General features: G+C 49.1%; 1 protein-coding gene across 1 annotated transcript; it reads left to right on the top strand.

Moving 5' to 3' along the window:
* Positions 1–1,422: 1,422 nt before the first annotated feature.
* Positions 1,423–13,165, top strand: LOC115640768 (L-amino-acid oxidase-like). Its single transcript, XM_030543750.1, has 7 exons — positions 1,423–1,452; positions 4,316–4,539; positions 7,129–7,235; positions 7,861–8,062; positions 8,861–8,914; positions 11,290–11,420; positions 12,317–13,165. The coding sequence occupies exons 1-7, from the start codon at positions 1,440–1,442 to the stop codon at positions 13,128–13,130; spliced, it is 1,545 nt and encodes a 514-aa protein (XP_030399610.1). The 5' UTR covers positions 1,423–1,439; the 3' UTR covers positions 13,131–13,165.
* The last annotated feature ends 460 nt before the right edge of the window (positions 13,166–13,625 follow it).

Below are 13,625 nucleotides of genomic sequence, written 5' to 3'. Positions count from 1 at the left end.
TTTTTCCCCCTTTTGCTGATAATAGCCCACCTGAATCGATTGGTCTGGCAACCTCCATTTTTTCCATGTTCTCTGTATGTGTTGTGACAGACCCAGACCAGTGGTGTATAGGAGTCTGGTAGAGGGCAAATATACTGGTCACTGGGTGAGTAGTTTTCTGTTCCCTGAGTGACCAGAGCAGGGGCTGCACTAGAGTAATCGGGAACCTGCTAGAACCAATTAAGGCAGACAGGCTGATTAGAACACCTGCAGCCAATCAAGGCAGGCTAATCAGGGCACCTGGGTTTAAAAAGGAGCTCACTCCAGTCAGGGAGGGGAGAGCCAGAGGAGCGGAAGTGTGTGTGAGGAGCTGGGAGCAAGAGGCACAAGGAGCAGAGAGGGAGAGGCTGTGCTGCTGGAGGACTAAGGAGTACAAGCGTTATCAGACACCAGGAGGAAGGTCCTGTGGTGAGGATAAAGAAGGTGTTTGGAGGAGGCCATGGGGAAGTAGCCCAGGGAGTTGTAGCTGTCATATAGCTGTTACAGGAGGCACTCTAGACAGCTGCAAACCACAGGGCCCTGGGCTGGAACCCGGAGTAGAGGATGGGCCCGGGTTCCCCCCCAACCTCCCAACTCCTGATCAGACACAGGAGAAGTTGACCCAGACTGTGGGGAAGATCACTGAGGTGAGCAAATCTGCCAAATAAGCGCAGGACCCACCAAGGTAGAGGAGGAACTTTGTCACAGTATATATATCTTCCTACTGTATTTTCCACTACATGCATCTGATGAAGTGGGCTGTAGCCCCTGAAAGCTTACGCTCAAATAAATTTGTTAGTCTCTAAGGTGCCACAAGTACTTTCTACAAACTTTCTCATTCTTTCTACAAATAAAATAAAATTTCAAATATTTTGAAACCCAGATTTCAACGTGTGCCTCTGAAACAAAGCACCCACTGTGGCTAACTATTGAAAGAACCATTGGGCCAGAGAAAAAACAAGCCAGAGAATGACTCCATTTCCTAGTGGTTAAAGCAATGACGTGGGAGACCCAGCATCCAGTCCCTCTGTGCCAATGACTTTTTAAATTATCTTTTTTCCCCCCACAGGGGAACAGCTTCAACTGGAGAGAGAATATGGGCTCATGAGGATATGGAGGAAGTTTTGGGGTGGTTTCCAGGAAAGAATAGGAGATTCAGCAGGGTGTGGAAGAAGATAGACTCTGTCCCATCTAGCACCACAATCTTTTGTTCCCAGGTCCTATGTGCCTGGATGTAGCTGACTCAACTCAGAGTCACCTGCAGGCTGTGAGCACATCACAGGAGGAGGTCCTACAAGCCCACGTGACAGTTTCACTAGACACAGAGTCAGCAGTTCCTGCTAGGATATTTATCAGTAGGTCTATATAAAAGGTGGGTATAAAATAAGAGGGTAACTGGATGACTCCGCCCACCATCCGAAATGGACAGGTTCTGTGAGTGAAACGTCTCTTTGAGCTTTCTCAGAGTGATGGAATTCGTTGTTCCTTTGGGCACATCTTACTGTAGCAACGGGCTTTCGTGTTTCACATCTTTCCACTCTCTCTTACCGGCTTTCTCTTTTTGTCGTTTTCTTCCTCATTTTCAATTGAGGTTCTCCCAGAATCATCTACTCTTTCAGCGTGAATGTAGGAGGAAACAGCCAGCAGTGTGGTATTTTCGGTTGCACTTGGCGTCAGTGACACAGTAAATCAATTTTACTGTGGGACGCAGGCGTAGCAGTTCTGCACTTTCCGCGGCTGTGGCTTGGTGATTAGATTCGGTTAAAGTTTTAAAAGAACAAATGATCTGTTCACCAAGTGAAGGGCAGGGCTGCCCGGGGTGGGGGGGAAGGGGATGCAAGTGGGACAATTTGCCCCAGGCCCTGCAGGGGTCCCCATGAGAATATAGTATTCTATAGTATTGCAACTTTTTTTTTAATGAAAGGGGCCCCCAAAATTGCTTTGCCCCAGGCGCCCTGAATCCTCTGGGCAGCCTTGGTGAAGGGACACCAGTGTTGTAAGTCAGCGCTGAACGTATTTATTTCAATACGCCAGAAAAGCCTTTGAGATTTTAAATACATTTACTCAAAAATCAAAGCACTGACGCTGCTAAGGTCTTGCAGGGGCTCTTAGGAATCATTCCCTTGACTTACCATGGCCAGGGTGCTCCCAGTTGCAGGCTGTTTTTCCCTCACTGCACATGTTAGATGCCCTGTTTATTTCTTGCCCCAGTGTCCATTTGGACATGCGGATGGAAGAGAAATGAAGATTTGATGATGATGATTTATGAATTATACCTTGGCTGACTGTTTTCACTTGCAACTGTTACAGTTACATTGTATGGTGTATTTCACAGTCCTGAACTAACCTGCATTTAAAGGTCTAGAAAACATGACCTATAAAGGAAGATTGAAAACATTGGGTTTGTTTAGTCTGGAGAAGCGAAGACTAAGAGGGGACACGACATAACAGTTTTCAAGTACAAAAAAGGCTGTTACAAGGAGGAGGGAGAAAAAATGTCTTTCTAAGCTGACAAGAAGCAATGGGCTTAAATTGCAAGAAGGGTGGTTTAGGTTGGACATTAGGAAACACTTCCTAACTGTCACGGTGGTTAGACACGGGAATAAATTGCCGAGGGAGGTTGCCAAGGCAGCAGGTCAAGTGGGTGTGCATCTGACAAAGTGGGTATTCACCCACGAAAGCTCATGCTCCAAAACGTCCATTAGTCTATAAGGTGCCACAGGACTCTTTGCGGCTTTTACAGATCCAGGCTAACATGGCTGCCCCTCTGATACTTGATTCTTTTTGTTTGTTTTAAACCTGCTGCCTATTAATTTCATTTGATGACCCTTAGTTCTTGTGTTATTAAAAAGAGTAACAGGATTTGTGACAGGATGTAGCCCTGTGTCCATACCCTCCACACTATGGTAATAATTTTTGTACCAAATATGTTTTGTAAGGTATCAACTGAAAACTCATAATCTGATGATTAATATTGTTCTGATAACATACGTGTGGCAACATTGCCATGCAGTTATAAGATTCCACTGTATGGTGTTATTAACTCATGTCCCAAACTGAGATTGGCAAAGGGGTTTGTCTCAAACAGAGGATTGGGTGCGCTGCTTAATTTGCATTGAAGCAATCAACAGAATCAAGCAGGAAAGGGAGATAAAGGACTCTCAAAAAGGGTGAGAAAAAAAGCAGCAGGGATCATCCTTCCATGTAGATCTTTCGTCTCCTGGCGGGGCTGGACACCATTAGAAACTCAATATAGGGGTTTGGTTAGGTCTAAGAGTGCTGATGGATGCTCAGGATGGAGTTATAGCCTAGATTAATATATCCTTTCATCTGCTTTTGCTGAGCAGAGTCACCATTGCTGTGAAATGTGGGACCTCCATGGCTTTGTCACCTTCAGTTTAGACCAGTCAGAAACTGATTCTAGTGGAAAATGTGGGTGTGCATTTAGAAGGAGTGTTCCACTGAGAACACCATAATAATCTTGCTTTGAAAGCTGCACTGGCCACCTGTGAACTTCCAGACAGAGATTCGAGTTTTGATTTGAATTTTAAAGCTTTAAGGAGTTAGGGGACTGGGGACCTCATGCACCACATATTTCTTGGTGTGATCCTTCCGTAACCACACTCCACAGGACACAGAGCTCCTTCATGGTCATCGAGAGAGGGAATCACAGCTTTCCATTGTGAAAAACAAAAAGCTTATCTTGCATTGCGGAAAGCAAAAGCAGAACTGAGGGTTTTTTTAATGGAATAACGCAGAGACTCTGGTTAGATTCCTCAATTCACCTCATGAAGTTAAATCTTGAAGACCTTGTTCAGTCACATTGTCCACGATAGATGAATTTCTCCTGCACCATTCCCTCAGGTGATGGCTGGCCCCCAGATCATCACATCCCTGTGACATGCACAGATCTAAGTGACTCTGTGGGGCCCAGGACCCTCAGTGGTAGACTGGGCGATGGGCCACGTGTGGTACCAGCCACTGACAGAAGACAGGATACTGGGCTGGAGGGACTATTGGTCTGAACCAGTATGGCTGGTCTTATATTTTACCATTTATAAGAATGCATGAACTGTGAGAGGATTTGAGAACTGACTTCCCTTCTCTGGGTTTATACGTGGCTTGTATTGGATGGTAATAACATTCCTGGTTTGTTAATATAACAGAGCTCTGCTTTTGTGGTTGTTAGCCCCTTCCTAGAGATGAGGAGTAGCAGGTCAGTGATGTTACTGAGCTGCATGGTCTCAGAGCGCGAGTTTGCTTCAATGTGGGTGTTTTCTTTGCATCTCTGTTCTAGCCTTTCTTCAGCTCTTCCTCCTCGTAGCAGTCCTGAGCTTGGAGGGGCTCCCGCGCAAACCGAAGGAGTGGGAAAAATGCTTTATTGACTCTGACTACGAAGAACTGGTGGACATTGCCAAAAATGGGTTGGAAGAAGAATGTTATTCAAAGAAGGTGGTGATTGTCGGGGCAGGAATCAGTGGCCTCACTGCTGCCATACTGCTGAAAGAAGCTGGTTGCAAGGTAATTAATGGACTGAGAGGCACCTGAGACAGGCCAGGGAGGCAGCGCTCCTCTGAAATAGTCTCATCATTCCTTTTCGATAGAGTGGCGGGGGGGGGAGGATTTTTGGGCTGAGGGCCACATCTGGGTGGGAAAATTGTATTCAGGGGTGGGGCGGGGAGTTGGGGTGCGGGAGGGAGTGCGGGAGGGGGTGCAGTGTGCAGGAAGGGGCTCAGGGCAAGGGACTGGGGCAGAGGAGGGTTGCGGGGTGTATGAGGGAGCTCAGGGAAGGGGGATGGGGTGCAGGAGGGGTGTGCAGTGCAGGAGAGGGCTCAGGGCAGGGAGTTGGGGTGAAGGAGGAGTGCAGGATGTATGAGGGGCCCAGGGCAGGGAGTTGGGGCACAGGGTGCAGGCAGGGAGCTCAGGGCAGGGGGTTAGGGTGCAAGAGGGGGCAGGGGCTTTGGGCAGGGAGTTGGGAGGCAGGAGGCGTGTGAGGTGCAGGCAGGGGCTTAGGGCAGCAAGCTGGGTGGCGGGTGCAGGTGGGAGGGCAGAGGACTCCACGTGCGCTGCCCTTGCCGTGCCTCCAGGCACCTCCCCCAAAGTTCCCATTGGCCACCGTTCCCAGTTAATGGGAGCTGCAGGGGGTGGTGCCTGGAGGCAAGGGCAACGCACAGAGCCCTCTGCGCCCCTGCCTAGGGGCTGCAGTGATGTGGCACCAGCTGCTTCTGAGAGCAGCATGGGGCCTGCAGGGCCATGGGGGGCAAGCCCACGGGCTAGATCCAAAGCCCTGAGGGGCCGGATCTGGCCTGCGGGCCATAGTTTGCTCCTTCCTGTGACAGAGTAAACAATGCTGAAGAACAAAACAATGTGAACTTAAGTAAACTGGGTGACTCTGAAAGAAAGAAATCTATTATTCTGATTTCCAGATATGTTCATTGCCTTGAAGTTAAGGTCGTTAGTGAAATAGCACAGCTGTACGAAAAATAATGCTGCAGCTAAAAAAATTCGAATCTCTGCCTTTTATGGAAATGGTGATTAGATAAGAGTCACTGTTCCAAAAGACCAGTTTGCACATTTCTGACAAAATTCTCTACCTGTGAAAACCGATATTAACGATCCCATAACAACTTTAACTTTCACCCTCACTCGTTCGCTTGTGGTTTGTTTTCTTTTTCCATAGAAAGAGCGACTGTCTTGGGCCATGGGAAAGACCAAAATCCATTATCCCTATAGATTGCCTCAACATCCTCTACTCCCCCTTCTCAAAACCACCCAAGAACTACAGCCCCTGAGTCTGGAAATGTCAACAGACATAGCTTGTGTATTTACAGTTGAAGTGCTTAGTTAACGTTGTTGGTTTAAAACCTCCCTGTAGACGTGCGGACTCACCCATGTGGTGCCTCCTGCTGATCCATTCTGGGAATTCTCATTCCAGCTCCGGAGCGCCCTCTGCAGGCCAGTGATTCGCCTGTCCTCTTGGCCCCCCACGTCCCTCCCAGGACCCAGTGCCCCTTTATCTGGGGTGCTGCCCCTTGGCAGTAACCCCTTTCTCTTTGGGTCTCCCCTCCCCAAGGAACCCCCACCCACTAACCCCACCTTGCCTCAGTATAAGGCCACTGCCAGTCACCATCTAGCCCCACTCCCTGGGGCAGACTGCAGTGTACAAGCCACTCATAACTAGCAAGGTTGGGTTTGGACCTGCTGCCTTGGCCTACCCCTGGGCTGCCCCCTGCAACACCCAGTACCTGTTGGTCTTGTGCTAGGCTGCAGCCTGGGGCTTTCCAGGCTGGAGTTCCCCAGCTCCTCTGCCTTTCTCCAGCCCTGCTCCACTCCGGTACCTTGTCTCCAGCTCCCTGCAGCCAGGCTCTTCTCCCTCTACAGCCAGAGGGAGACTGATCCTTCTGGCTTCCCAGGCCTTCTTATAAGGCCCTGCTGCTCAATTTGGGGCATGGCCCCAGCTGCAGCCACTTTCCCCAATCAGCCAGGGTTTTACCTTGCCCAGCCCCAGCCCTCTGCAGGGCTTTTCCAAATGTTCTGGGCTGGAGCGGCTGGTCACCCCGCTACACTCCCTCACTGAAAATCTGGCATTAATTATGAATGGAAAAATCGCTATTACTATGAAAACTTCCATACTGGAATGTGTTCCTTGAGTACCCAGAGCAGGAATACAGCCCGATTCTGGAAGCATGCGTCAGAACGTGCTTAACTTTAAGCCTATGCTTAAGTCTTATGAAGTTGAAATTCAAGTTGTCAAGCTCAGTGGTCTGTGCATTGACCTGCTAAACCCAGGGTTGGGAGTTCATTCCTTGAGGGGGCCATTTAGGGAAGTGGGGCAAAAATCTGTCTGGGGAGTGGCCCTGCTTTGAGCAGGGAGTTGGACTAGGTTACCTCCTGAGGTCCCCTCCAACCCTGGTATTTCATATGGGAACCTGCTTTCCTGAATCCAGGCCTGTTTGCTTACATAGCAGCTGAAATGACTTTGATAAAGCATGAATGTTCTTTCTTTGATGGCCATTTACAAAAGAAAGGATGTGGGATAATTCAAGCCCTACCTACAGCTACTAGGTACCAGCAAGGGATTGAAAACCATGACCTGCATTTTGCCCCTAGGTCCTGATTCTGGAAGCCAGTAACCGTGTGGGAGGACGTATCTTGACCCATCGAGAAGGAGATTGGTACGCGGAGCTGGGAGCCATGCGTTTGCCAAGAAACGATAGGTAATACACAGTTCGCCCTCCTCACCCGCCAACCTTGTTCAGACCCGCGGAAGCCCCATTTCAAAAACTTTTATGAAAATGCCAAGAAAAAAAAATCTTTGAAGCCTTAAATTTGAGTAGGTTAAAATCTCCCCTTGCTTCCTTATGTGGACGACTTGCATTGCATCAAATAGTCAGTCTGTGTGCATGGACTCAAATCTCTATGGAGCTGTAACTCTTCCTGTGTAGATGGGATGGGACTGGGTGGGTGGAAGTGCAGAGTGGGCTGAGTTATGACAATCTACTCCACCGGCCAAAATGCCAAATGGCATTTTTCCAAAAGTAAATTGCTCGGTGCATTTTTTGGTTTCAGTTTTAGCAACATGTTTCATGACACATTTAACTAAAATGTTTATTATGAACAGATTTATAATCATTATTGAAAGAGTTGTCCACATTTTTCAGCTACTGCAAAACAGAGTTGAATGTGGATTTGGTGAAATATGGATTTGGGGTCATATGACACACAAATAATGTAATTTACCTAGGTAGGATTGGGCCATTCATGCTCAGGACCATATATGAGCATATAACATTCTTTCTCATTTTGGAATATTTCTTATTTTACTGCTTTTCTTTTCTTTAGGATTGTGCGTGAATTTATTACCAGATTCGGACTTAAACTGAACCCATTCTATAATACTAATGACAATGCCTGGTATTTGACTAACAACGTCAGGGCAAAATCTGGAAATGTTGACCGAAACCCTGATATCTTGCAATACCCTGTGCTTCCCACAGAGAGGGGGAAATCTGCCAGTGAACTTTATGACCAGACACTGGATAAGGTATGTGAGTTGTGGAATGGATTCATGTACTGTAGGTAGGTTTTCACTTCAAAGTTAGATTTTGGTCCTAAACCTCATCTCATCCACACGCAAAACCATCTTGCTCAACTTAAGTGGTCCTTTCAACCCAGGCTAGCTGGCATGGCTTGAGGGCACAGGTCACCGGCTTCCTCCTTTCCCTGGGTGTGCTCAAACCCAGCTCAACCCCTTCCCCCAATGTCCCATTCCTGCTCCGCCATAGGCTCCACTCCCACCCCACCTCATCCTGCCCCCACTCCACCCCTACCCCACCTCTTCTGCACCTCTTCCCACCCAGTTCTGGCCCCTCTCCCAAGTGCCTCCTGCCCACCGGCGGCCCCGCTGATCAACTTTTCCCCCTCCCTACCAGCGCCTCCCACCTGCCTCGAACAGGTGTTCTGCGGCATGCAGGAGGCTCCTGGAGGGAGGGGGAGGAGTGGCGATGGGGCACACTCAGGAGAGGGGGTGGAAAGTGGTGAGGCAGGGATGGGAAGAGGCGGGGCAGTGGCAGGGGCTTGGTGGAAGGGGTGGAGTGGGGATGAGGCCTGTGGCGGGGGGGGCAAGCACCCCCCAGCTAAGGAGAAGTCCGCACCTATGTCCCCATTAAAAAGACCTCGTTAACAGCTTTTTCACCTCAGCAGTCATTTCATGTCCTCTCCTTGGGCATACGCACTAGGATACCATCCGTAAGCACATGATCGCAAACAGGGAAAATAACCAATCTGCAAAGGCAGAGGTGTGACTGTGAAACTAGTGACTGTTTTCTTGGTTGCTCCCCAGGTGACAACAGACTGCAGAGCTTTGAAAGAGAAATATGACTCATTTTCCATCAAGGTAATTGAAGATGGCATTCCAGTATCTTGTGCCTGGTTTCCTAAAGCTTTCCTCACACCAGCTAAAGCAATTCCTTGTGGGATAGATTGTGCCATGTTCACACAGTCCATGGCAGGAGGTATTACATCTGAATCCTCCTATGCCTCCTGGCTATATGTGGAGGAAACACGCTTGCCTCATGGGGCCTTGCAAGCTTTCCCATGTGGTCCTCCAGGTTTTCCTTTGTGGAAGGGGGAGGGCAGGGCCAGGGATCCACATCTTCTTTGCCTCTCCCTACCCAAGACATCGGTCTGTAGAAAGCAAATGGTCTCTGTGCTCCCACCTGCCCTGTGTTTGTGTAGCGAAGACAGGACCCTCCTCCATTCCTATGTAACCGACTTTGCATCGCTTCTTCTCACCCTGGGTCTCGGAGTGGCATCCAGCTATGTGTCCTCATCCGTGGTTATTTCAATGAGGTACCTTTCCTCTGTGTACCTGCCCACCAGGGTGACCAGACAGCAAATGTGAAAAATCAGGATGGGGGTGGAGGTAATAGGAGCCTATATAAGAAAAGGATCCCAAAATTGGGACTGTCCCTATAAAATCAGGACATCTGGCCACCATTATTTTTACTCCGTACTCCCATCAACGTAGCTTCTGCCTCTTGGTGAGGTGGAACCCTGAAGTCGACAGGAGAGCGCTCTCCCATTGACTTATCACGTCTTCACCAGGCCTGCTACATCAACGCTGCTGTATCAATGGCAGCAGCACCGACTGAGTGCGGTGGTGAAGATAAGGCCTAAGTCACTTTGTTTCTCCCGGGCTCCAGCTCGAGGAAGTCTTTGTCCTGGTAGCTGGGTGGCCACTCTCTGACACCACCAGCCTTTCAGCCACTCAAGCTCCCTCCTCTGGGCTCGGCCAGTTGTAGCTTTGCCTTGCAGGCGCTTAACGGTACGTGAACCCCAATCCCCGAGACTCATTCCTCTGTGGTATCCAGTCCTTGCCGCCGGCTATTCACAAATCCCAGCTCCTCTGCAGTGTACCTCAGTTTACCAGTTTTACTTTAAACCACCACTCCTGTAAACCACATAGCCCTCGTGAGCATTTAGAACAGAACGAACGAAGGTTTGTTTGAGAAAGAAGAAGCATTTAACTAGAATTGAGAGAACGTGATAGAAGCAAATGGCTAGAATAAAAGCATGCTTATAAAAGCGTAAAACACAAAGCTGGGTGTCCCCTGCTCAATAGTTACCTTTCCAATATACTCACGTAGGCTTCCTCTGCAAAGCTCAGTCTGTTGCAAAGTTTGCTGTGTTCACCAGAGCCAGCATCAAAATGTTCATGAAAGGCCCCTGCTCCTTAAGGCAGTGATCCCCAAACTTTTGATGTCATGCTCCCCCTTACCCATAGTGTAATCTGTCTGCATCCCCCCAGGAGCCAGGGCTGAGAGCAGGGCCAGAGGTTCTGAGCTGAGGCCAGGGCCAGGAGTGGAGCCACCGCCAGACCTGGGACCATGGTTGGGAGCCGAGCTGCAGCCAGGAGCCGGGCTGTGGTCAGTGGCTGAGGCCAGGGCAGGGCCATGGCTGGGGGCTGGAAGCCGAAGCCAGGGCCTCAGCTGGGGTTGGGGGTGGCCTGGAGCAGAGATGGGGGCAGAGTGGGGCTGGATGGTACTCCTTCCCTGTCCCCAATGGGGGCTGGCCTGGGCCCCATCAAGCTCCCCAAATGTTCCTCCATGCCCCGCTGGGGGGGCATGCCGCACAGTTTAGGGACTACTGCCGTAAGGGGTTTTCTTAGCGAATGAATCCAGAATGCCTTCCCTGTCACTCTATTTATACCGAAACAGTCTTTTGCCTTGATTCATAGCCAGGGCTATCTCTTGCCTGTTATAATGGTCTTTTTTGATCATTTGTTCTGGGATGTGGCCAGGGTAGGAAAAGAACCTTGCATTACCTCCTGGCCGACTGGGGAAGGGGAACAAGTCCCTCTGGTTTAAATGAGTTGTCACCTAGACACGAGACCCCTGGTGACTAATTTTTACCCCAAGTCCATCAAGCATAAATACTTTACTCCTTAAATATTACCCATACATACATCACGCCACGATTATTAATCTTGACAAGTTGTGAGCTTTCTGCAGATACCTTACACGTTACTCTTCATAGATAAATAGCTTGTAAGATGTGTTTGGTGTCGTCAGTTTGTCAGGTCTGAGCTAAGAGATGTTTGCAAAGAACAGGGGACTGTTTGCCAAGAGAGTCTCTGTGTCTCTATGGTTGTGACCTTTGGCTAACCCTTACGGGTACCAAATAATTCCTGTGTTCATCTCTTCAGCTGCCATGTTTCAAGGTGGATGTGATATGCGTGCACTTTCTGCCCTTCCTCTCTTCCCCAACTAGGAATATTTGATCAAAGAAGGAAAATTAAGTAGAGGAGCCATTGACATGATTGGTGACGTGCTGAATCTAGATGCTAGTTTCCACCTGTCTTTTCTGTATTCTGTCATGGACGATATTGTGTTCAAAGACGGGTAAGAAGAAGAGTATCTTTAATTACTTGCTTTATATGGAGAAGAACATGTATCTATGGTAGGATCTGTCTATCTATCCATCCATCTTCTGATACAATGAGGTTGATAAGCAGATAGATGGATCTTCTTTCAAGTAGGCACCGATAGTCTGAACTGTCACCGAGGGCAGATGTTCATTACTGTATTTCTCTAGCCATACAAGGCAGGGGACACTTTCACAAGGGATGAGACGAACATTACTGAAAGTGTCTATCTCTGGCTTCTCATGGGGAGAGTTCCTGTGGAATTCAGTAATTAACTTCTGACTAAGTGTACCTGTAATAATGATATTGGAGCATCACTCTGCTGTACCAAGGGAACCCTTTGGTCAAATGACCCCAAATGAGGATTATTAATCCTATCCCGTCCCCATGAGGCACACCTAATTCTAAGGCAATCTTAGTAATCATGCAGAATTTAGATCACGTAGAAGAATGAAACTTTAACCAGAAAGCTGGTCTTAGCCTGAACTACCACAGACCTGGCGCCTGCCTCTAATGAAAGAAGCTGGAATTGAAGTAGTCAGGGGGGAGGAGGGAAAGGAATTATATCTTCAGCTAAGAAGCTCCTTACATGGGGGAGGGATAACTCAGCGGCTTGAGCATTGGCCTGCTAAACCCTGGGTAGTAAGTTCATCCTTGAGGGGGTCATTTTGGGATCTGGGGCAAAAGTCTGTTTGGGAATTGGGCCTGCTTTGAGCAAGGGGTTGGACTAGATGACTTCTCAAGGTCCCTTCCAGCCCTGATATTCTACAGACCCACTTATTATTTTTGTGATATTCACTCAGAGGGCTATTGACAGAAGCTGTCATTCTTCTACTATCATCCCCTTTCCCCACCCCACTGCCTTTCTTTCAGTCTTGATGAGATCACGGGGGGATTCGATCAGCTACCAGAGGCCTTCTACAAGTCTATGCCTAGGGATATTCTATTTCAGTCCACAGTGGTGAAGATACTACAACACAATGAAAAAGTGAGAGTTTCTTATCGCAGGCCACTCACATTGTCCCTCTCCTCAGTGGCGGCCGACTACGTCCTTGTCGCAACCACAGCAAAAGCCGCAAGGTTCATTAAATTTTCTCCACCTCTTTCCTCCAACAAGACCCATGCCCTGCGCTCCCTCCGCTACTCAAGGGACGTGAAGATTTTTTTGGCCTGCAGGGAAAAGTTTTGGGAGAAGGATGGAATCTATCATGGGAGGTCAATCACTGATCGCCCATCCAGGTTCATCTACTACCCCGGCCACAATTTCTCCAGTGGAGTGGGGGTGATCCTGGCTTCCTACACTTGGGATGATGAGGCTGAATTCTTCACTCCCCTCAGTGATGAAAAGTGTGTTGATGTGGTACAGGAGGACCTGGCAGAAATCCACCAACTGCCCAAGACTTATATCCAGAAAGTCTGTGATAAACATGTGATCAAGAAATGGGGCCTGGACAAATATGCGATGGGAGCATATGTTTCATTAACCCCGTATCAGTTAGTTGACTATTCCAAAGCTTTGTTTCAGAACGAAGGGAGGGTCTATTTTGCAGGAGAATACACCGCTCACCCTCACGCCTGGATCGAGACGGCTATGAAAGCTGCTGTGAGAGCAGCCAGGAGCATCAATGACGCTGTCAGTGCATTGCCCAGGTGGCAACAGCAAGAGCTGAAGGAAAATGAACTGTAATGGATTTATGAGTATTTGGTGAAGGTACAAACCCACGGGGAGTCTGACGGGGGAATTAAAAATTGCACTGCTAATCATCGAGTGTCCTTATTGTTGGGGTTGTGCTGGTGGTAGCGCCTCGCATAGGTGCTGACTTTGTGGGTGCTCTGGGGCTGAAGCACCCAAGAGGAAAAATTGGTGGGTGCTGAGCACCCACCAGCAGCTCCCCGTGGCCCCGCCCCCCTACCCCAGGTCACCTCTACCTCCTCCCCTGAGCATGCTGCCGCGTCCTGCTTCTCCCCCTTCCCTCCCAGGCTTGCGCTACCAAACAGCTGATTGACGCAAGCCTGAGAGGGAGGGGGGAGGAGGAGGAATGTGGCATGCTTGGGGAAGAGGTGGGGCCAGGGCAGGGATTTGGGGAGGGATCCAATGAGGCAGGGAGGGGGCGGAGTTGGGGCCGGGCCAGGGTAGAGTTGGGGCGCTGGGGGGCAGCGAACACCCACCAGCTCCAACAAA

The sequence above is a fragment of the Gopherus evgoodei genome, unplaced genomic scaffold, assembly GCF_007399415.2.
Source record: "Gopherus evgoodei ecotype Sinaloan lineage unplaced genomic scaffold, rGopEvg1_v1.p scaffold_32_arrow_ctg1, whole genome shotgun sequence".
Lineage (NCBI taxonomy): Eukaryota > Metazoa > Chordata > Testudines > Testudinidae > Gopherus > Gopherus evgoodei.
Note: the sequence above shows the minus strand (reverse complement) of the source record. Positions and strands in the feature narration are given on the sequence as shown.

Bases quoted from the DNA above. Each gene is read 5' to 3' on its own strand.
- LOC115640768 (XM_030543750.1), top strand. The intron at 4,540-7,128 runs GTAATTAATGGA...TTTTGCCCCTAG, and splicing joins TGAAAGAAGCTGGTTGCAAG to GTCCTGATTCTGGAAGCCAG. The intron at 8,915-11,289 runs GTAATTGAAGAT...TTCCCCAACTAG, and splicing joins ATGACTCATTTTCCATCAAG to GAATATTTGATCAAAGAAGG.